At 40.1% G+C, this 23,855-nt stretch overlaps 1 protein-coding gene across 1 annotated transcript in view; it reads left to right on the forward strand.

Annotated features, from left to right (window-relative positions):
• Nucleotides 1-250: 250 nt before the first annotated feature.
• Nucleotides 251-23,855, forward strand: part of PKP2 (plakophilin 2) — a 91,133-nt gene continuing 67,528 nt past the window's right edge. Inside the window, exons 1-3 of the mRNA XM_065939384.1 lie at nucleotides 251-517; nucleotides 15,394-15,506; nucleotides 15,867-16,546. Of these exons, the coding sequence (XP_065795456.1) occupies nucleotides 304-517; nucleotides 15,394-15,506; nucleotides 15,867-16,546 (1,007 nt within the window). The 5' untranslated portion in view covers nucleotides 251-303. The remainder of the gene's footprint in view (nucleotides 518-15,393; nucleotides 15,507-15,866; nucleotides 16,547-23,855) is intronic.

Here is a 23,855-nt window from a genome sequence, read left to right on the forward strand (position 1 = left end):
CCGCTCTCCGGCTTCCTTGTGAGCAGTTCAACTCGCCAGGTGTCGGCGCGCGAGGTCCGCTCGGCCCAGCTCCCTAGCCGAGTGCTAGGCGCGCTAGAGCCGCGCCCCTCTCTGGCCTGAGACTCGGCTCCGGCCTCCGGAGGTCGAGCTCTCCTCGACTCCGGCCTCTCACCGGCGCGGAGGCGGGGCCGGGGGAGGGGCCGGGGCGGTGGGGCGGGGCTTGCACCGGTGCCTCGGGCTCCGCCGCAGCTTCTCCAGCAGGTCTCGCGGCAGGCAAGCGGCTTGGTCGCCAGCTCCGGCCTCATGGCTGCTCCCGGCTCTTCGGCTGAGTGCGGCTACATCCGGACAGTCCTGGGCCAGCAGATCCTGGGGCAGCTGGACAGCTCCAGCCTGGCTTTGCCTTCCGAGGCCAAGCTGAAGCTGGCGGGGAGCACCGGCCAGGCGGTCAAGAGCCTGCGGATCCAGGAGCAGGTGCAGCAGACCCTGGCCCGGAAGGGCCGCAGTTTCGCGGGCAGCGGTGAGTGGAGCCCGGCTGTCCCCTACACCGCCCTCATCCTGCCCTTTATCCCTTCCCTACCGCCGGTTCACCCTCAGCGCCCGGTTGCTTCCTCTTGCCTCTTCCTGAGGCTGCAGGACCTGGTGTGCACACCTGTTGGTTGCGGGCCATTGTACGGCCAGTCGCGCCTCCAGATTCAGACCAGCTTACTTTGGAAAAGCACTCTTTCTTAAAATAACCTCTTACTCAGATTTGTCATGCATGTATCTACGTACATTAAATGCATATACGTATGTATATGTATATATTTGAAAAGAATTCAGTCCAAGATTTTCACCCCTTCCTTAACCTACTACCCTAGGCCCCCCAACCCCACCCCAGGGGACTTCATCTGGAGGTTCCAGGAATCTGTAAACATTTTGAAATTCTGTGCAGAAATTTGATATGATCATTTTTTTCTGGGAGAAAGCGCCCCTAGCTTTTATTAAAAATTTTAAAGGATCTGTGACCTCCATAAATATTTTTAAAAAGAAAACCTGAAAGTACTGGCGCTCCCACAACCTATGGATTGGGATTGTGGGACTTGCCCAGATACTTCGGGGCACTCCACCCAGTGTATGGAGCGAGTGGTTTCATCTAGGAAGTGAAAGGTGGGAGTCTTTGGGCTGGGGAGCAATCACACCACCCCGCGGGTTGACTAGGAGGAGGAGAAAGAAGGGGACTTTGACCCGGCCAGCAGCAGTCCCGCCTGCCTTGCTTGCTGTGCCCCGCCAACGCACTCGTGAGCACAGCGCTGGTATTTTCAAAAAATTAAACTTTGGAGGTGAACAAGGCTTGGTTTGGCTTTTTTTTAAAAAAAACTATATTAGTAATTGATAGTCAAGGAGGTGGAAGGGGAAGAAGATCGCAAACCAGTTCTGAAAATTAGAGAATGTGAAATACTTTTTCTCTCTTGCTAAAAGTCAGATGATCCGATCCCACCAGTAATTATTTTATTAGTTGTTTAATTTTTTAATATAAAAGTATTCTAGGCTTATTATGGAAATAAAGAGAAGAGGAGAGAAACAGTTAAGTTGGCTTACCAGTTGTTTCATGCAATGTTGAATTGTTTCTCTAGGAAGTTAACTTGAGAAATGACAAATGTAGAATCGATTAGGAACAAGAAAAATGCTTACAGACCAGATCAGAGATATGAAATAGGAGAAGCTGAGAGGCTGTATTGTTTTCCATTTGTGCAAAATAATTTTAAAGGATCAGGCAATCAATATTTCCATACTTGAAAGGTAAAGAGAAGCTGTTTAATGATTAGAGTTGATGTAATTGTGTGCCTACTATGTGCCAAGAATTGGACTTTGTGGTGTGTATTCATTATGTTATTTATGTTTCCCCGGGGGGCGGGGGTGGGGGGATGCTTGTGAGGTAGGTTGCTTTGCTAAACAGTTAAGTAACACTTTATTTCCCACTAATAGTAAGTAGCAGAAAAACTCCCAAACCTCAATTTTTAAACTACTCATCAGTTATGTTGTTAAGCTTTTTGGTAATTAATACAAAATAGGATTTTTATTAGACCCAAGCCTCTCTATGGTCCATTTCCATTTTTCCTTTAAATATAATTGATAGAGTTCTGAGAGAGCGGAGACATCTCAGTGACACAGAACTGCCATAGCACATGGAAAACAAGAACCTAATTTACATTTAGGAATCTGACTAAAGACCCCAGGACCACTGAGGCCAGTTTTTGACCAGTGAGATCATTGTACTCCTTTAGCCTGTGCAGATCCAGTGCTAAACTGGAGCCAGACAAGCTGCTTCTGCATAGGGGAACACAAGGAAGGCACATGAAATATTTTTCCTACCCTTTGAGAATGGCCAGGAAGAGCAACCAGACATCAGCTATTCAGTAAATATAGGGAGTGAACAAAAGGAAAGGGAGCATTGCTGAGAATCTACCATGTGCCTAACCCTGTTCAAGATTACGTTTGCATTTTATTATATCCTTCAAATAATTATATGAGATAGATACGAGGATCCATTTCACATATGAAAAGTCTGTCAGTCTCTCAGTATTTATTGGACGCTTAGTCCCAAACCCACACATGCTTTGTTCTCGTGAAAATGGTGCATTCGTGTTGTGTGGTGAATTCAAGAACTTTCTGGTGTGTCTAGTCTTCATTCAGGGCACTGTGCAGGAGCTGAACTAAACACACACTCTTTTTGCTTTAAAGCAAGGAGTTCCAAGTCTATAGAAGGAAACTGCTCTCTAAAAAATGTGTTTATCAAATAAAAATGGTAAGCTACCCAAAGTAATAACAGCCAACAAACTATGGAGTTTAGAAGTATGAGTTAGACTATTTTCTGGAGGGAATTTTGAAAAGTTTCTTGGAGGAATTGGGATTTTAGGTCTCAAAAATTCAGTAGGATTGGACATAGGTAATGGGTTGAAGGAAGAGCATTTTCGGGGGAACAGCATGAATATTACAGAGTTCACCGAATTGATATGGTAGAACAAAGGGTCCTGTCATGATGCTTCTGCTATAACTGCTTGAGTCCAACTAAGGAACAAAGCTTCTGAGACTCAAAGAGGAAATGAGCTTCAGAGGAATTTAGCATTAACATACTATGGAACAGTTACCAGGGGTGGTTTGTGTATATTGTTAAAGTTCTTTGAAAAGGTCTGGGGGCTTCTTAGGGTTGTGAGTGTTGTTTCAATGTTACTATCCTGTCTCTAAAGTTGAAACAGACAGGGGACTGTTGAAACTGTGGTGGTCTGGAAAGAATCCTGTATCAACAGAAATTCCAGGAAGAAATGACCCTAATGTTAACTGCTTTTAGCTCCAGGGCCCTGGAGAATTCTGAATTGTTGACATACCTGTAAGATTGAAGCAGCAGATAAGCTGTTGAAAGCAGAGATGAGATAAATATTTGTTGATAAATATCCTGCAGGGTTCTTTAACTTGTCAACTTCTCTCTAATGCCTTTATATAAGTGAGTGGTTTTCATTGTAAGTTACTCTAACTTTTGATGTTATTTTTAAATTGTGTTGAACATTTTAAAATTGGCTGTAACTCTTGGGGGCTGGGGAGACGTAACAGAGCAACATTGTGATATGAGTCTGTATTATAGAAAATTTTAATTCTTTTATAAAAGTTAGAACTCATTTACAAATTGGAAGTTCATTATTATATTAGCAAAGGGAAGAATTTTAAGTGTCCATATCCTATTTACTACGTTTATTTTGAAAATACTGCTACTTTACTTATTATAACAGTTCCCCCTTGGGTGCCTGGGTAAGGAAGTCATGTTTTAAGTTGTCATATGTAATACTTATAAACACAATGAACAATATCCTAATAAAATTTGCGACTTTGGAAATCAACCAAAGGCATGCTGTTTACTTAAATGGTTTTCCTGGCCAAGATGTTTTGAATATCTGTGATCAGAAGGATTTGAGGGGAAAGGACTAAAAATTGGCTAAGATAGCAAAAAAAGGCAATTAATAGGTATTATTGGGGCTGGGGGTGAGGGTTGTTGGACATTGTTTAAATCCTGTGTGAATTACTTGTTGCCAAAAAAGGAATTCCAGGAATGAAGCAATTCTGGGAGCAAGGCGACTAGTCCTTTACAAAGTAGGAGAATTCTGGAGAGAAGGAAAAAAAGTTAGATGATGGGGTGGCAGGAACATGGCCGTGTTGCTGTGAAGGTAAAGTATCAGTAGTGCCACCTGATTTAATGTACTTCGTTGTCTGCCTAATATATAATATAGCCTAGTGTCTGGCAAAGCAATTACAATGATTTAAAAAAGTGTTTTTATTTTTTTTTCAGAAATTCTTCTGATTATAATTAGTCAAAGGAAATAGAATGTTAATAACATGGTGATTACCAAAAACACTAACTCCTCATCCCTAGATAATGGTGAAAACACATCTTTTATGGATAAGGTCTTGAGTGAGGGCATGAGTAGGGATGCTTAAGAGTCAATCGAAATGTAACAGTGTTTGATTATAAAAGTACGTTGCTCTATGTCCCGGATAAGGTATCAGAAATTACCTTAAGAGAAGACAACTGTTCACTTAGACTTTTTAAAGACTGCATTAATGTTATTTATGCCCTGTGTTAGTAAGTTTCAGTCATGAGAACAGAGGGTAGCTCACTTGAGCTAGATATTCTAGGCATATGTTGTTCACCTTCTCCTAACTGTTTTGAATATCAGCTTTAAATTTTTTCCAATATATATTAAAATAAGGCTTTACATATTATCTTCAAATAGTTAACATTAATTTTATATTCAAATTGAATTTCTGGTCTGATCAATAGAAATTATTAAAAACTTTTTTTCATTTTCTGAGAGAACAAGCATATCTTTAATAATAATGAAATATAAATAACAAATATGTTGCTAAAACCTCTGGAATTTCTATATCAGACTTGATTAATACTGTCTATAACAAGACCATTCGGTACTATCTCAGATGACATTCAAGAATTTTAAATTATACAATTCTGAGGTAAATCTTGGACGCCAGCTATTTTGTGCATGTACACAAATGTATGAAGACATAAATATCATACTTCTTCTGGGAGAGTAAATAGTAAAAAGAGTATTGCAAATGGGAATAGACAATTAGTAGAAATACAATTAGTAGAATATTTAATCTTTGTATCAGAGTGAACCATCCCCTGACTTATTAGGATAAGAACAATAAGCAGAATTTCAGGTCCTCTTAGAATTATTGAAAAATCTATTGTGTATCTTTTGTGTAATGCCATTAATGGTGACCGGATATATGACATAAAAACAGTTGCTCTGTTATTAAGAATATGTGCTTAAAGATGAGCTGAGGAGCCCAGTCAATATGTAGACTTAAATGAAAATGAATATTCAGAAAAAAGAACTTAAGCATTTGAAAACACAGCTTGCTGTTACCATTAAAAGAATTCACATACTTGTGTTCTTGGAATAGTCAGCTTTAGGCTTAAAAGTATTAATTGGCCAAAACATCATAACCAAAGTTCTGCAACTCCTTAATATCCAGAAGAAAATACTACTTACTAGATGCTTAATAAATTATTCCCACTAAATCTTAAATCTCACTAGTATGGTCACAGGATGGTGGTAAGGAAGATCACATCGGAATTATTGTATCTTGATGACCTTTTCTTTTGAAGGAGGAATATAAATTTAAACTTTTCTTGACAGATCACAGGAACTTATTATAGAATATCAAAATATTACAGATAAATAGACACACCAAAAAGATAAGAGAATGACAGTAAATGTATATTATGCAGATGTAGAATCAACCTTGCCACAATGAACATAGTCAGCTTTTCTAATCACCTAGAAAAAGTCTGCCTACCTTTCAGGGAGATTTTTTTTCTTCCTCTCTTTATTTCCAGAATAACAGAGAAACAATAGGAAATATTTGAGCACCTTCCGTCCACTCTAAGACAAAAGCGTATATGCAACTGTCATCCTCCCGGTTTGGCTCCACCGTGGTGATCCACAGGAAGGATTAAGTGCAAACTGAATATGTGTAACTAGGATATTTTGAATGTACAAGGAAATATTGACTGATCACCCATTAACATGTCAAGTGCTGATTAGGACTGCCAGAAGTGGTAGTAAAAGATGGATTCTGTGTTAAGAAGGTAAAAATTTACTTGGAACGTAAGACCTCTTCCTGCTTATACTCGCCTTACTCCAATTTGTTCTCCACCTAGGTAGTAAACTTTCTAAAGTCTCAGCACACCATTTCCTGATTTAAATGCCTTCAGTTTCTTGCTGTTCTCTACAGGAGCGAAATTCCTTATTCAGCATGGCATTTCAAGTTCTCTAAGCTCTGATGCCTGCATCTTCTCAAACTGGGTCCTATCACCACTTTTCTGGCGCACAACCAAATGCCAGCAATTTATCTCGCTCAGTTCCTCTCCCTATTTACCCTCACTCCCCCTCCCCTTCTCTTGGCTGGCTTAACTCTTAAATGCCCCTCAAAACTCAGTTCAGCCTGTGCCCCTGGATAGGCAGCTTTCCCTCATCCCTCTACCTCATGGTGTCGAGGTAAAGGTCCAAGTTAAAGATTTGATCACTGTGAGTCAAATAAGATGTTTCAATAGGGAAGAAACATGAAATATCCAGGGGGTTTCTGAAAATACATTTGGCAGACTTGGTGGATTTCAAGAAGGGACAGAAGTTTTGGAGAGAAGAGGTTAGCACTGGCAAGTGAGAGGTAGTGGAAATATCATGATTTAAGAGTTACTACAAAAACTTATAGTTTTTTAAAGGAAAAAGTTCTATAAATTCATCTATTTGACTGTTAGTTGCATCATTGTGAGTATAATGTGTTGTCATTGCAGTTCTAAAGTTTTATAAGTAATCATTATGAGATATCTCAGCAAATAAATTGGCAGGAATGCCAAAGTACAGTGATAAATTATAGGAATTCCTATAGATTTAAAAAATTCCAGGATGTATCAACTTAGTATCTTACCAGTATGCTAAATTACCAGTTTATAATCACATATTATGGCTACTCAAAGTATATGATATAGATGCCTGCAGTATAGAAGGAACTTTTAAATGTGTGTTTTGTGGTTATCTAAAGCAATAATTTGAGGAATACCTCCAAAATGTCATAAACTGATATCATAAACTACATAGAAAGTGAAAGTTAAGTTGCTCACTTGTGGCCGACTCTTTGCAACCCCATGGACTGTAACCTACCATACTCCTCCATCTATAGGATTTTCCAGGCAATAGTACTGGAGTGGGGTGCCATTTCCTTCTCCAGGGGATCTTCCCAACCCAGGGATCGAACCCCGGTCTCCCGCATTGTAGATAAACGCTTTACCATCTGAGCCACCAGGGAAGTCCTATAAACTACATAAGGGACTCCTAAAAAATAAGGACTTCTGACCGCTGGTTAGTATATTAGTGGGTGATAGCCATTGACTAGTGACACAGGGGCACTTGGAGTTCAGGGCCCTTCCTGCCAGGATTGTTGTCTCTCTCTGGCATATTCAACTCTGAAGCCAGCTGTGGTCACCACTGTACTGCCACCACTGACTCCTGGCATATTCCACTTGGTAAGAACTCATAGCCATTACTTTCCAACTGTATACTCAGTACGCTGAGCTGTTCCTCATGGTTGATCATGTGAGCCTTCTTAACTGGTCATTTACAGCACCACCACGTTTTGTTGATTTTTTTCATGATGCAAGACATTAATAGACTCTTGTCTTCTTTAAAACAATTCTTCACCATAGTTTTTTCAACCAACAAATTCCACTCATTTTCCAGCCTGAGCAAGTGCTTACCTGAGTTGTTACACAAGGTTGTGGAATTGTGGTTTTCATGAGTACATTTTTCTTAGAAAGTAAAAACAGAAGGTAAAAGAAATAATTTTTTTTAATGTTGAGTTAGGGAAAATGAATTCTATGTTACAGGACCTCACAAAAGTTCTTCACTAACTCAGGAGTCCTGATGTATGCTTCTTAGTGAAACTGAAAGAGTTACAGTCACTCCATCGTTTCCAACTCTCTGCAATCCCATGGACTGTAGCCCCCCAGGCTCCTCTGTCCATGGAATTCTCCAGACAAGAATACTGGAGTGGGTAGCCATTCCCTTCTCCAGGAGATCATTCCAACCCAGGGATGGAACCTGGGTCTCTTACTGTCTCCTGCATTGGCAGGCAGGTTTTTTACTATCCAAGCCACCAGGCAAGCCCATTTGGTTCTTGATGGGTCCTATTTTGTGTTTTCTTTTAGTACCTACTTTTGTTAGTAAATTATTTTTTAAGGAGCTATTTAAATATGAATTGCTATACGGATTCCTTCTAATAAGTTTCAAGACGTCATGTAGTTAAATCTTTTTTAAGGTATGTGGAGAAAGAGAGATGTTGTTACCCAGAGGTTGCTGTGAAAAGACCAAAGAGAAGAAGGTGATAGCTTTTAGACTTCCAGAGTAGTCTGTTTCCATCAAAAAGATCATTGTGAATTCATACAGTGAAGGCAACTGTTTGGGATTGAGCACAATAAATTGTAGCATTTAAATCAACACCAGTAGTGAACACACACTGATTTCTATGCGTACCTATTTTCATGGGAATTTCTTATACTGCCATCTCTACACATTCTTCCTTTGGAGCTGAATGGGAACCAAGTCAGTTTTTCAGCCATGCTTAGAGAGTGCTGGAGGCTTGAAAAAAAAATGCTTTTCTGAATGTGAATGCTACTCTCATCTCTCTAATAAACACAGGTTATTTAAAAGTGTTTGTTTAACAACTGTTTCACCTGTTAATGCTTGCTATAAGGGAAACTGTGTTTGATTTTTTTTTTTAATGTGCCCAGATACAGGTAATGGAGTCATAATTAGAGGCTTGTCAATTTAGTTTCATAAATGTATTGTTCAGTCGCTAAGTCATGTCTGACTCTGCGACCCCATGAACTGCAGCATGCTAGGCTATCCTGTCCTTCAATATAATAAATGTATTCAATTTATTTATCTATAATATATACAAATCAGTGTCTAAATTTAACCAATTAGATACTTATATATGTTAATATATATAAATAAATTATTAAATTTAACCAATTAAGTAGTAAGCTGATCACAAAAGCTACAAAGAAAGAACTGATTATAGAAATTAATTTTCTATTTTTGACTCAAAGAGTATTTCATTTTCTTGGACAATACTTGCATAGATGACCAAAAACCAAGATATTTTCCCACGAACAGCTGCTTAGGGATCACATCATTGAGATTAACATTCAGAATTGGAAAGAGAGAAAATTACATTTCCTGTGAGGTCTACACCTCTGCAATCCTCTAAGCCATTTGGAATCAAAACCAACCCCTCCTCACTCTCACCCTCCTACCCTGCCCCCGCAACTGCTTTGATCTGAATTGCTTGTTATTTGAGGAGGACTGAGTTCTGTAACTTCCTCCTTTATTTTCCTTAAATTGGGCTCCATAGATGTCTGCAGTGTTCTTAGAAGAAACAGTTTGGATAATGTTGCCTGAGTCAGTATTAATTTGAAATAGTCCCTATAAATCATTGCCTTTTTAGGAAATAGCAAAAGCACATTATATGAATGACTATTTAAAACCACAATAATGTCATTGTGATCATCCTCAATGGATGGGTCAATCAAAATAACTAGAAAAAGACAAATTCAACACCTGAATAAAAACTCTTAGATATAATACAGCGTGAATTAAAGCATGCAAACCAGTTTATCCCTCTTTCTACAACAGATTAATTCATGAAAATGTGTAAGATACAAATTTTGTTATCCAAATTCTGTTTTTAAAGCCTTATCTCATTTTTGCATGTTGCTTTATAATTTTAAAAGCATTGGATATATGCTTTCTCAGGTAAATGTCTCTCACCAACTCTGTTAATAGGTGGAATTATGGGAAATAAATGCAGGTAATTTGTCAAGACACTGAGAAAGTAGTAGAGTTGGGGGCCTCAGACAGATTATTTCAGTTTAAAGAAGATACCCATGTCCTTTTGTGATGTAAACAAATCCTTTAAAATAAAGGCATGACCTAATTTTCCATGTTAGAAAAGATGAATTTTTATGCTGGATTTGTTTAAAGCAGTATGTACCTGTATGTATAATATGTTTTTGTTGATTTCTTATTTCTGTTTTTGGAGAAGGGCATAGCTGAGTTATATGTTCAGTAGTCATATTATTATGTGTTTTATCCTCTGAGTGAACAGAAAATAATGACTTGCCTTAAGGAGATATGTTTCCATCCTGATTAATATTTTTTTTTAATTCCAGCCAGTTCAAAATATCTTTTAAATCTTAGATCACAGCTGCTAATTCATTAGTCCCCTATACTGATCTCAAACTCATGAAGGCCTAGGCAAATTAATGTGCATTATTTGTTATTTAAGATTGGCCTTTTAACCAGAGAAACTATCTATTGAGCCATCCTGCAGTTTGAATATCAAGAATCACAACTTTTCTTGCCAGGAAGAGAGTCTGTGATTTAAAGATCTAATCTTATTTTATTCCCTGTTACCAACTATCTTGTAGTTATTTTGGGAACCAGTAAATCTGTCTCAATTCATTCATCTGAAAACAGAAGGAGAACTTCCTTATAAGGGTTTATGTCAGCAAATAAAAAACTTACAGAGTATTTGGAGTTGTCCAGGTAAAGGTGCTAGAGGAAAGAGAATGATTGTTTTGGTTCTTATAAAAAACTGATGATAATTCCTCCCGGGTTTTGATAAATGACAATTTCAGAAGAGCCACAATGCAGTCAAATACTAGAGATCAATAGTAGAGATCAGTGAAAGGATGAACCCAGAGTTCAAACCTGATATTAAGTCTCTTTGCAATTTAAAGCAAGCAATTTAAGTTTGCTTTGAGCAAACGCCCTCTTCCAGCAACACAAGAGAAGACTCCACACATGGACATCACCAGATGGTCAATAGCGAAATCAGATTGATTATATTCTTTGCAGCCAAAGATGGAGAAGCTCTATACAGTCAGCCAAACAAGACCAGGAGCTGACCGTGGCTCAGATCATGAACTCCTTGCAAAATTCAGACTTAAATTAACCAATGTGGGGAAAACCACTAGACCATTCAGGTATGACCTAAATCAAATCCCTTATGATTATAAAGTGGAAGTGGCAAATAGATTCAAGGGATTAGATCTGATAGAGTGCCTGAAGAACTATGGATGGAGGTTCGTAACATTGTACAAGAGGCAGTGATGAAGACCATCCCCAAGAAAAAGAAATGCAAAAAGGCAAAATGGTTGTCTGAGGAGGCCTTACAAATAAATAGCTGTGAAAAGAAGAGAACCGAAAAGCAAAGGAGAAAAGGAAAGATATACCCATTTGAATGCAGAGTTCCAAAGAATAGCAAGGAGAGAGAAGAAGCCTTCCTCAGTGATCAATGCAAAGAAATAAAGGAAAATAATAGAATGGGAAAGACTAGAGATCTCTTCAAGAAAATTTGAGGGAACATTTCATGCAAAGATGGGCACAATAAAAGACAGAAGTGGTATGGACCTAACAGAAGCAGAAGATAGTAAGAAGAGGTGTCAAGAATACACAGAAGAACTATACAAAAAAGATCTTCATGACCCAGGTAACCACACATCATGAAGATGGTGTGATCACTCACCTAGAGCCAGACATCCTGGAGTGTGAAGTCAAGTGGGCCCTAGGAAGCATCACTACGAACAAAGCTAGTGGAGGTGATGGAATTCCAGTTGAGCTATTTCAAATCCTAAAAGATGATGCTGTGAAAGTACTGCATTCAATATACCAGCAAATTTGGAAAAGTCAGCAGTGGCCACAGGACTGGAAAAGGTCATTTTTCACTCCAATCCCAAAGAAAGGCAATGCCAAAGAATGTTCAAACTACTGCACAATTGCACTCATCTCACACACTAGCCAAATAATGCTCAAAATTCTCCAAGTCAGGCTTCAACAGTACATGAACCATGAAATTCCAGATGTTCAAGCCGGTTTTAGAAAAGGCAGAGGAACCAGAGATCAAATTGCCAACATCTGCTGGATCATCGAAAAACCAAGACTTCAGAAAAGCATCTACTTCTGCTCTATTGACTATGTCAAAGCCTTTGACTATGTGGACCACAACAGACTGTGGGAAATTCTTCAAGAGATGGGAATACCAGACCACCTAGCCTGCCTCTTGAGAAATCTGTATACAGGTCAAGAAGGAACAGCTAGAACTGGACATGGAACAATAGACTGGTTCCAAATTGGGAAAGGAGTACATCAAGGCTGTATATTGTCACCCTGCTTATTTAACTTACATGCAGAGTATAACATGCAAAATGCTGGGCTGGATGAAGCATAAGCTGGAATCAAATTGCTGGGAGAAATATCAATAACCTCAGATATGCAGATGACACCACCCTTATGGCAGAAAGCAAAAAAGAACTAAAGAGCTTCTTTATGAAAGTGAAAGAGGAGAGTGAAAAAGTTGGCTTAAAACTCAACATTCAGAAAACTAAAATCATGGCATCCGGTTCCATCACTTCATGTCAAGTAGATGGGGAAACAATGGAAACAGTGACAGACTTTATCTTTGGGGGCTTCAAAATGACTGCAAATGGTGAGTCACTGCAGCCATGAAATTAAAAGACGCTTGCTCCTTGGAAGAAAAATTATGACCAACCTAGACAGCATATTAAAAAGCAGAGACATTACTTTGCCAACAAATGTCCGTCTAGTCAAAGCTATGGTTTTTCCAGTAGTCATGTACGGATGTTGGACAATAAAGAAAGCTGAGCGCCAGAGAATTGATGCCTTTGAACTGTGATGTTGGGACTCGAGAATCCCTTTGACTGCAAGGAGATCCAACCAGTCAATCCTAAAGGAAATCAGTCCTGAATATTTATTGGAAGGACTGATGCTAAAGCTGAAGCTCCCACACTCTGACCACCTGATGTGAAGAACTGACTCATTGGAAAAGAACCTGATGCCAGGAAAGATTGAAGGTGGGAGGAGAAGGGGACCACAGAAGATGAGATGGTTGGATGGCATCACCGACTCGATGGACATGAGTTTGAGTAGGCTCCTGGAGTTGGTGATGAACAGGGAAGCCTGGCATGCTGCAGTCCATGGGGTGGCAAAGAATCAGACACGACTGAGCAACTGAACTGAGTTTAAGTTTCCCTCTTTTAAAGGGATAAGATAATAGCTAACTCTGCATCACAAAGTATAAAATAAAATAATTTGAGTTCCTTAAAAGTAATCTTGCAGTTTAAGGTGTTAATCCATGTTGCTTTAAAAAGCCTTACCACCCACAGCAACAATGTTGAGTTAAGAATGTAAGTCAAACATTTAGCCTCCTTTCCCACATGGGTGGGACTCTTCCTTGCAGCATTACCTCCCTGGTAGTGAGGGGTGGGGGTAGGGGCGAGAGAAGGAGCAGTGAGACCTGAGTTGGGGACTACAGACAGCCTGAGCCGGAACCTCGGGCACACACTGAGAGCTGAGCAGTTAAGCCTCGCACAGCTTTTGATATGGGGTTGTACAGAAGATTCCTTTCAGTGTCCAGGTTCTAGGCTTCTTCTGACACTGAAGTTAAAAATTAAGAGGCTGACTGACCTTGTGCTAACCCTTAAGAAGAAATCAAGCCCCTGGAAACAGCTGTCTGCCTTTGCTCAACTCCCCCGATCTTTAGGGTGATAGTTACAAGCCATAGCTGTCTTCCCCAGGACCCCTTGAGGCCTGAAACATGTTTACTAGCCAGATTATTTGGCTCCAGGAAATAAAACACATGTACAAAAATAATCTGGGATGGATTCTTACTTTTTTAGCTTTTTGACAACAACACTCTCCATTCCACCTCTCCCTCAAAATAGCTTATGAATATATTGTTAGTTAGACTATGATAATTTTTTGGGAAAGTATATTGGTATGTTCCAGTTGTATTGGAAAGGATCTACCTGTGTTATTTTATTACCAACATCTTTCACTAGTCTCTGAAGCCTAGAAGAGTTAATTGAGTATTTTATTTTTCCTCTAATTTCTAAAAGAATGCTATGTGACAGTAATTTGGTTAACATTCAGTTCAGTTCAGTCGCTCAGTCGAGTCCGACTCTTTGCGACCCCATGAATCGCAGCACGCCAGGCCTCCCTGTCCATCACCAACTCCTGGAGTTTACTCAAACCCATGTCCATGGTTAACATTAGGAAATTAGAAATTACCTAGGTTTTAGAGATATTTGATTATTTTGATTAGTTTTTTGGCTTTTTTTATTTTTGTTTTTGTAAAGCAGTGGGAGATTACAAAAGAACTGATTAAAAAACTGGAAGCTTTTTAAGACATTTGAAGCTCAAAGAGGAGTATTTTAAGATGTGCCTTCGTTAGTCTGACAGAACTTAGCAACTAAACAACAAACTTACTCGAGAGTCCCTATAGTCCCCACCGACCTGAGCAGGAAGGGCTCGTCTCCTGTGCAGCATTTGCAGGAACAGGCTACCTGTTACACCCCAAACTAAGAACCAGCCACCAGTTCTTTTTTGGTGTGGAAGTGGATTCCCTCTCCTACCTAACTCTCACATTGCCTAATGCCCCAGGCCCAGAGTTGGCATTTTTCAAACTGACTCATGTTTTGTCCGACCACATTGACCCATTATATTTGTTGCCTCACCTACATTCTCTCAGGAACCTTCAGAATTCCTGCCTTGGGTATTCCTCTAACTTACAGAAACTGAACTATTATAAGTACAGATCACATAAGCCAACTGAGTGTTTTCCAAATTCTTCAGCATTGTAATAAATGTTTAGATTTTTGTGAAAATCTCCTCTCTCCTTTCTTCCCTTTCCTCGAAAAAAAAATTTTAACTTTATTTTTAATTCAGCTTTTATTTTGAAAAACTTGTGGAGGATGTTGCCAGAACTTGTGATCCTCTGCCACATCCAAGTGTCATATTAACCTTGCACTGCATTGCATGCATGCTCAGTTGTGTCTGATTCTGCAACCCCATAGATTCTAGCCTGTCAGGCTCTTCTGTCCATGGAATCTTCTGGCAAGAATACTGGAGTGGGTTGCCATTTCCTATTCCAGGGGATCTTCCCAACCCAGGGGTCTAACCCGCATCTCTTGCATCTCCTGCATTGGCAGGCAGATTCTTTACCATTTCGTCACCTGGGAAGCCCCATGATAGCCTAGCACTGAAAAACACTAATATAAATCTTATACTTGTCATTGACTTTAATTACTTAAATTTAAAATATACTATTGTTATATATTCTTTCCTGGAGGATCCCATGGACAGAGGAGCCTGGCAGGCTACAGTCCATGGGGTCGCAAGAGTCGGTCACAACTTAGCGAGTAAACCACCACCACCACCACTGATTGGCCCACTTATTTTATTATATGCTTGATTACAGGAAATCTTCACCGAACTAGCAGTGTTCCTGAATATGTCTACAATCTACACTTGGTTGAAAATGATTTTGCTGGTGTGCGTTCCCCTGTTACTAAAACCTATGACTTGCTAAAGGTAGGATACCAAAAAATATAACCATAGTTATTAGAATACCAAGAAAACATTTTTAAACCTCTGTGGGTTATTTTTTAATGTGTACCGTTCTCAAGTATTACCATTTCCTAAATGTGTTATAAGAAGATTGGTTTTGTGTGGACATCATGGAAAACTGGAAACTTTAAACAGTATCAAATCCTGGTGCAAGTAACTAGACAACCAAGTCTTGTTAAGAACAGATTTTACCCAGAAAGGAGCCGACTTCTCCATGTGATTTAGAGAAACTAACATCTTGTCTAATAGTCTTAGGATAATTGATCTTCAACAGAGATAAAACTGATTCATGCCTCATTTTAATTTTATTTCTCTTTTGTGCAGACAGGCACAGCCCCCACTTATGAAGGTCGCTGGGGAAGAGGAACTTCGCAATACAGCTCCCAGAAGTCGGTGGAGGAAAGGTTGTTCAGGCAGCCTCTAAGGAGACTTGAGATTTCCCCAGACAGCAGCCCTGAGAGGGCTCAGTACGCACACAGCGAGCACCAGTACAGCCAGAGAAGCCAGGCCGGCCACACCTTGCGGCACCAAGAGAGCAGGAGGTCCACGCTTCTCGTGCCTCCTCGCTACGCCCGCTCAGAAATTGTAGGCTTCAGTCACTCCGGGGCGGTGAGCAGACAGCGTCACTACGACACCTACAACAGGCGCTACCAGTACGGGTCTGCGAACGAAGCCGTTTTTGACGGCGCCCCGGCCCACCCGGTAGTGCTCACCTACCCCAGGCCGGGGACCAGCCACAGCCTGGGCAACCTCCTGGAGAAGGAGAACTACGTGACTGCGGGCCTCGCCGCCGGGCAGGCCAGGCCGGCGCCCGTGCCACCGGGCACGCAGGGCCGGGCAGAGCGCTCGTCCTGGCATCAGAGCTCCTTCCACAGCACCCGCACTCTGAGGGAAGCCGAGGCGGGCGGGAGGAGGCCGCACATGACCGTGGGCCAGGTGGCGGCAGGAGGAAGTGGGATCGTGGTCGCCGGCGAGAGAAGCACTTTCGCCGAGGCCCAGTCGGGGTGAGTCCCTCCTCAATCTGCCGCGCTGGCAGTGCCAGCACATTCTGTTCCCACAGCCCTTAACTGCGTGAGCTGGCGCTGCTGGGGCTGCAGAGAAAGGCTTCCAGAGATAAGTGATTAAAATAATGACTTCTCAGGCTGCTGCCTAATTGACAGATTAGCCTATTTACCTCAGGGACAAGGGCCAAGCTACCTGCTTGTATGGCAGCTCTGCGGGGAAATGTGGCTTTTAGTCCATCTGTTTCAGTTTAGATGATGGCTAAAGGGAGGCCTGACCCCTTGGTTATGTGAAAATCTGCTTTGAATGAGAGCTAACTCCAAAGTAGATGAAGAAATGCATAATTACATGCATTTTTCTCAATCATTCCTTGAAATAAAGGAAGGAAAAAGGCAAAAATGTTTACTCGCGGTGTTAAAAGTGAACCGCAAATGCTGTTTTGATAACACTACCGAAAAATGAAGAGCTAATCAGAGGCAACTAATTTCTAAATGTCTCTTTACTTTTCTTTGATATACCTGATAATTTTATTCAATATTATTTGACTCTAGTATAAGGGATTTATCGGAGTTTTTGTTTTGTAGTACTGAATAATTAAAATACTTGAAATGTCAAAGTCATTCCTTTGCCTCTCCTGTTTACGTTATGGCTTGACTAATCTAGTGTTTGGAACTTTAACTTTCATTCAAGTTTAATGCTGGAGCACAAATTTCGTAAACTGAGGAACTCACTAAGAGAAAAGTTGAGAAATGGATGGATGATTACATTAGTAACTACTAAAATATGTATCATTATGGTAAAACATTAAATATTTGATTTTTTTTAACTTTTGAAGTTGGTTAATGGAAATTATTACCTTTAATCATCCCTTTAAGTGAAATTGTGCAGTATACTTATTGATTAGGTAGGCACCGGTGAGAAAAGATTTTAGGGCTAATCTAATCTTGAAGCAAGAAATATTTTTTATAAAGCAAAATTGAATATGAGACTTATAACCTTTCTTTAGAAAGTAGATCTTTGTCAATATGGACACACTTATAAAAAGAAAAATGCATGAGGTAATTATTTATGGAGGGAAAAGCTGATCAATTCTTTTAAATTGATAATTCAAGATGTATTAAATGCCTGCTATATTGTAAGATTTGTGCTTGGTCAGTTTTAATGAAGTGATTCTAACAGTAACAGAACTATTGCTTCACCTTCTCCACAACTGGCACTCTTCTCTTCTTCCATCTCTGTCCTCATGCTTCCACCGCCTTGTCACTTCCCAGTCTATCATCCACTCACTGCAGTATGACTTTAGTCCCCAGCATTTCTGAAATAGGCTCCCCACAGATCTTCCAAAGACTGCCCTAATACTACATCTGAAGCAGACACATAATTAGCACTTATATTAGTCTGTGGGCAGCATTTGATAAACTGCCTGTGAAATTCTCTCTTCCCTGGGTTGTCGGGACACCAGCTTCTCCTGATTTCTTCTAGCCATGTCTTAGTCTTCCCTGAGAGGACTTTTTTGCATGCCCAAGGAAGTCATCTTCATCAACCCTTCTGTTTTGGTCTTGGTGCTCTACTAAAGAGGCCCTGCATACTGCACTTACATCCTGTGATTCCCAGTGTTTCATTTTCATCTCTGTCCTCCATCCTCAACTCTAAATTTATGTGTATTTCTAACAACCTCATGGACTCAGTAGGTTCAAAATTAAATTTATCAGCTCTTCTCTACCTTGTATTCCTGACCATCTCCTCATACTAAAGTCCTGTCATTTATAAACCTGGGAGTCATTTTTGTGTTTTCCCTTCATAGTCACATATCACCATGCTATTATTTTTAACTCCTTAATGGGTTGTAAATTTTTACCCTCTTTCTGTCTCTATTGCATAGGTCTCTCTGCCTCTGGTCTTGCTTACTCAACCATTCTCTAAAATTGTTAGAATGATCTCCAAACTCTGATGATTCCTCTCCACAACTGATGATCTTTCCATAATTCCACCAAACTTTTGTGCTTTTTAGCATGGCACACAAGGCCCATGTTTCCACCTCTGCTTACACTCTAATCTGATCTCTTTATACTCTTCTTCACTCTTCATCATCTCCATCACCAAAAACATGCCTAAAAACTCAAAGCACCTTGAACCTCTTGCTTCTCTTGTTGTTGTTCCGTTGCTAAGTTGTGTCCAACTGTTTGCAACCCCATGGACTGCAGCATGCCACACTTCCCTGCCCTTCACTGTCTCCCCGGGTTTGCTCTAACTCAAGTCCATTGAGTCAGTGATGCCATTCTACCATCTCATCCTCTGTCAGCCCCCTTCTCCTCCTGCCATCAATCTTCCCCAGCTTCAGCATCAGTCCTTCCAATGAATATTCAGGGTTGATTTCCTTAAGGATTGACTGGTTTGATCCTCCTTGCTGTCGAAGAGATTCTCAGGAATCTTTTCTAGCACCACAGTTAGAAAGTATCAGTTCTTTATGGTCTAGTTCTCACATCCATACATGACTACTGGAAAACCATAACTTTGACTATATGAACCTTTGTCAGCAAACGGATGTCCCTGGTCTATGTTTTCCCTGGTGGCTCAGACAGTAAAGCATCTGCCTACAATGCGGGAGACCTGGGTTCAATCCCTGGGCTGGGAAGATCTCCTGGAGAAGGAAATGGCAACCAACTCCAGTATGCTTGCCTGGAAAATCCCATGGATGGAGGAGCCTGGCTAGGCTACAGTCCATGGGGTCACAGAGTCAGACACGAATGAGTGACTTCACTTTCTTTCTTTCTTTCTTTCTAGGTTTGTCGTAGCTTTTCTTCCAGGGAGAAAGTGTGTTTTAATTTCATGGCTGCAGTCCCAGTGATTTTGCAGCCCCAAAAATGAAATCTGTCTCTGCTTCCATTTTTTTTCCCTTCTATTTACCATGAAGTGATTGGACTAGATGCCACGATCTTAAGTTCTTTGAATGTTGAGTTTTGAGCAAGCTTTTTCATTCTCCTCTTTCATCCTCATCAAGAGTCTCTTTAGTTCCTTTGTGCTTTATGCCATTGGAGTGGTATCATTGGCATTTCTGAGGTTACTGATATTTCTCCCTGCATTCTTCATTCCGGCTTGTGATTCATCCAGCCCAGCATTTCTCATGATGTACTCTGCATATAAGTTAAATAAGCGGGATTACAATATCCAGCCTTGATATATATTCCCAATTTTGAACCAGTCCATTGTTCCATGTCCAGTTCTAACTGTTGCTTCTTGACCTGCATACAGGTTTCTCAGGAGGCAGGTAATGTGGTCTGTTATTCCCATCTCTTGGAGAATTTTCCACAGTTTGCTGTGATCCACACAAAGGCTTTAACATAGTCAGTGAAGTAGAAGTAGATGTTTTTTTGGAACTTTCTTGCTTTTTCTGTGATCCAACAGATGTTGGCAGTTTGATCTCTGGTTCCTCTGCCTTTACTAAATCCAGCTTTTATATCTGGAAATTCTCAGTTCACATATTGTTGAAGCCTAACTTGAAGAATTTTGAGCATTACCTTGCTAGCATGTGAAATCAGCAGAATTGTATAGTAGTTTGAACATTTTTTGGCATTGCCCTTCTTTGGGATGAAAGATATTAATTCACTTATTTTATTTCTTTTTCTCTTTCTGCCTTCTTTTCTTATCTCCTTCCTTTCTTTCCCTCTTCCTTTCTTCTTTTCTTACCTACCTATCTAATCTATTTCTTCCCAGTAGCTATTTTTTGACTGGTTAATCATGATTCTAGATATATCTCAGTTACCACCTTTTCCCTGACCACTAGGTGCTCCAGATAGCTGCACTGTGTGGCTGTCTCTAATACAGAATAATACATTGTGGTTATTCATTTACCTGTCTGCTCTCCCTCTAATTTTGAGTTATTGTTTTAATAGAGAAGATTTTATTACAATAATTAATCATATTCCAAGAATAGAAGAAATACTTGGGATCAATAAATTTAAAATAGAGGGCAAGAAATCTATTCTTAATGATCCCCAGAGTTGCCATCCTAGAGAACAGAAATCATAGAAATGACCACTTCTTGAAAATGTTGCTATGTATGGAAAGGAAAGGGGGTCAGGGATATTTGCTATAATGATCAAGGTGGCATCCATATCTGATTCTTTGCCTCCTTTGATATGTTCCATGGCTCATTTCAGTTCCCCAGCCTGCCCCTGAGAACACATACTCTGCTCCCCTATGCCTTGCAGTGTCTCATGTTTCAAGCTCTATCTAGTGCCTATATATGGAATTTGATTTTTTCACAAAGTCCCACATGTGAAGAAGTGTTCTTTCACATTTGTGGAACATTCCTATAGAGTAGGAATAAAACTATACTCTCTAAAACTGTAATCCTGCATAATGACAGAAGGTATTAAACAATGGGTCTTTGTTTCTAAAAGAAGAATGGCTGGTCATGTAGCCATTTTCTAATGTAGCTGAAAATCAAAACATTGGAGTAGAAGAGAGATAGTCAACCGCTGCTATAAATCAGACTATTGAAAAAGATTTAAGAAATCACTAAGTAAAACACTGTAATCAGTTTTATGAAAATATGATTTCTGTACACATAAGGGACTGGTGGTTCAGCAAATGAATATTAGGTTGCTCCGCTGTCCCCAGCACTGCAGTAAGCACCATAGAGATAAAAATTTAATGGGATATATGAAAGTCTAGAGAGGGTCTGTAAAGAAGAAAATAAGACACATCAAGTGCTAGATTGCACTAGTGTCTGCAGGAATTCAGAGAACAAAAGAGTGATGCTTTTGCATTAGTAGAGGGAGACAAAGGTGAGTGACTATGTCTCTGGTATGATCGCCAGTCAAGTTTGTGATGTAGAGCAGCACAGAACAGAAGAGATATCATATTAACTTCTCTTCACATCCTCTTAGTTACCTGATTCTTTAATTCTTTGATTATTCAGGTTTCTCACAACTTTATTGCTTCACCTAAGACTTTTGTAATGCCCTCAAAACTCTCTAGAAACTCATATCCACTGTAAAGTCACCTTTGTAAAGCAATGCTTTCATCACACCTAAAATCTTTGTGAGGTAGGAGTGTTTGCATTTCCTAAGCATCTGACAACACGAGGGAGCTCTTCACTCATCATCTCTTGTTTGCTTGACCTTCAGAGCTGTTCTGGTATCTGTGAACCAGCCTGGGGTAGGGCTGTGTTGTTATGGTCAGGAATGTGGTTGCTGAGGGATTGCATACCAAAAAAAAGTACTGTTTTTAATTTTTTCCTGTAATTGCTCATATTCTGACCAATAATACTTTACACTGCTTCCTGTTTACATTTTTATGATGAATGTATTGACATCATATTAACATATTAACTAAAGTGGTTAAAAAGACTCACTATTGGAGAATATATTCAGTGGATAATGGGACCCAGGAATAACTGCTCATCCTGATCCTTCCCTCCCCAACCCTTTCTCCCAAGCCACATTTCTATAGGCTTCAAGAAGTGTTTTGTGAGTGAGCAGAAAGGGAAGGAGGAGGGAAGAAATGGAGGCAGAGAAGAAAGTAGGGAGGAAGAGAGAGAGATTGAAGTGAAACCAAAGAGGAGCCTGTAGGGCCTTGCCTGTGTACAAAATTCCCTCCATGTCGCCCATTTCTTATTTGAAGAAAGGCTTTAGTCTCCTAGGCTTTCTCTGAGACCCAAAGAGCAAAAGCTTAAGCAGTTAATGATTAGAACATGAGTCACAGGACTCCTGGTTTATCATGAGGAATATAGATAACAATCTGACATGTATCTTAGAGTTGTTTTGCAGAAATTAGGACCCCTAATCATAGTGGATGGGGACTGTATGCTCACCACTAGCACCTTGACCCCATACTGGTTGGAACCAGAAGGCTGAGTGTTGATATTCTGGAACCATCATTCTGTTACCCCACTAGGAATCAATCAGAAGCATATCCACAAGCTGACCAGGCACCCTGCAACCCTCACCCCTAGTTTTCCTTTTAAATATCCTGTCCTGACAGCCATCCTGTTTTTGAGCATGAGCTGCCCTTTCTCCTTGCTTGGTGTCCTGTAACAAACACTATACTTTGCTTCAGCACAACCCAGTGTCATTAGATTGGCTTCGCTGTGTGTTAGGTGAGCAGACTCCAATTCCACTGGGTAAAGAGAGGAGAATAGAGGAGGAAAGGAATAGCTTTAGCTGGGGATAGGAATACAGAAGGGATGATATTTGAATTGAGTCTTGAAGAATGAGAAGAAATAGATAGAAGGGTGGGTTTCCTAGAAACATCAGAGAGAGTGGCTTGTGAAGGGGCATGCAGCATTTAGAAAAGGATTAAAAGTTGGGTGTGATTGGAGGATGAGTTAGTCCATCAGGGGAGGGAGCGAAGATGGGGTGGAGGGTGGCAAGAGATGGAGCCAGACTGATGTCAGAACATGTGCCATGCTATACGGTTGGACTTTACAGACATTAACAAAACAGAAAACTGATGCCCTGACAGCTGTGGCAGACGTTCTTGTTGAGGAAGTCTGTTCTGTTTGTGAATTGTTTTTAGTAATAAACTGAAGTAGCATTAGGTTGGCTGGTAGTGAATGAACTTCTTTGTGACTCATGTTCAGGAAAATAAAGGATTAGAGTAATGGAATTATTTGTTGGTTGGGAAATTTTGGTTTGGATGGGAAATTTTGTTGGGAAATTCACACTTTCCTGAGTCAGTTATGACTTACGAAATGGATTAGTGGCTAAATCTTTAAAAAAGAAGTATTAAACAGAAGGTTATTCTTAGCTTATGAATGCTCTGTCATCAGTTTAAACACCTATAGTGGTAGATGGTGAAAGACTTAAAATTTTTTTGACTTTTGATTTCCCTGTAAAGTAATTGGAGTCCATGCCTGTGAAATATTTCCATCTCTTTTTAAAAGGGAGTTTATGTTAAATAAAAGTGATTCAGATTCTAGTTTTAATGGTAATAGCCTACATTTTTACCAATTAAATTGACTCCTGAGGCATAAAAGTTTAAAATATGAGATCATTATGTAATTCTCAGTATAGATGCCAGAACTGCTTCATTTTTAATACCCTTATACTCATGAGGTAACACTTCCGTGTTTGAACATGTGTTTCAGAAGTAGTGGGAATTAGTTTTTAGTCATGAGGCCCGTTACTGTTATCCTCTCACCTGTGCCACACCCATTCACACACAAACATGCCCCTCACAACATAAAAATGCTCCCCTCAGTACGTAGGTGCACATATTGGTGGGTTAGCCTGATATGAGAGAATTTCTTCACCACGCTTGCTAGCAGATGCTGGAAAATACCCTCCCATAATGTTTAAGAAGCCT

Source organism: Muntiacus reevesi, chromosome 1 (assembly GCF_963930625.1).
Source record: "Muntiacus reevesi chromosome 1, mMunRee1.1, whole genome shotgun sequence".
NCBI classification, from domain to species: domain Eukaryota; kingdom Metazoa; phylum Chordata; class Mammalia; order Artiodactyla; family Cervidae; genus Muntiacus; species Muntiacus reevesi.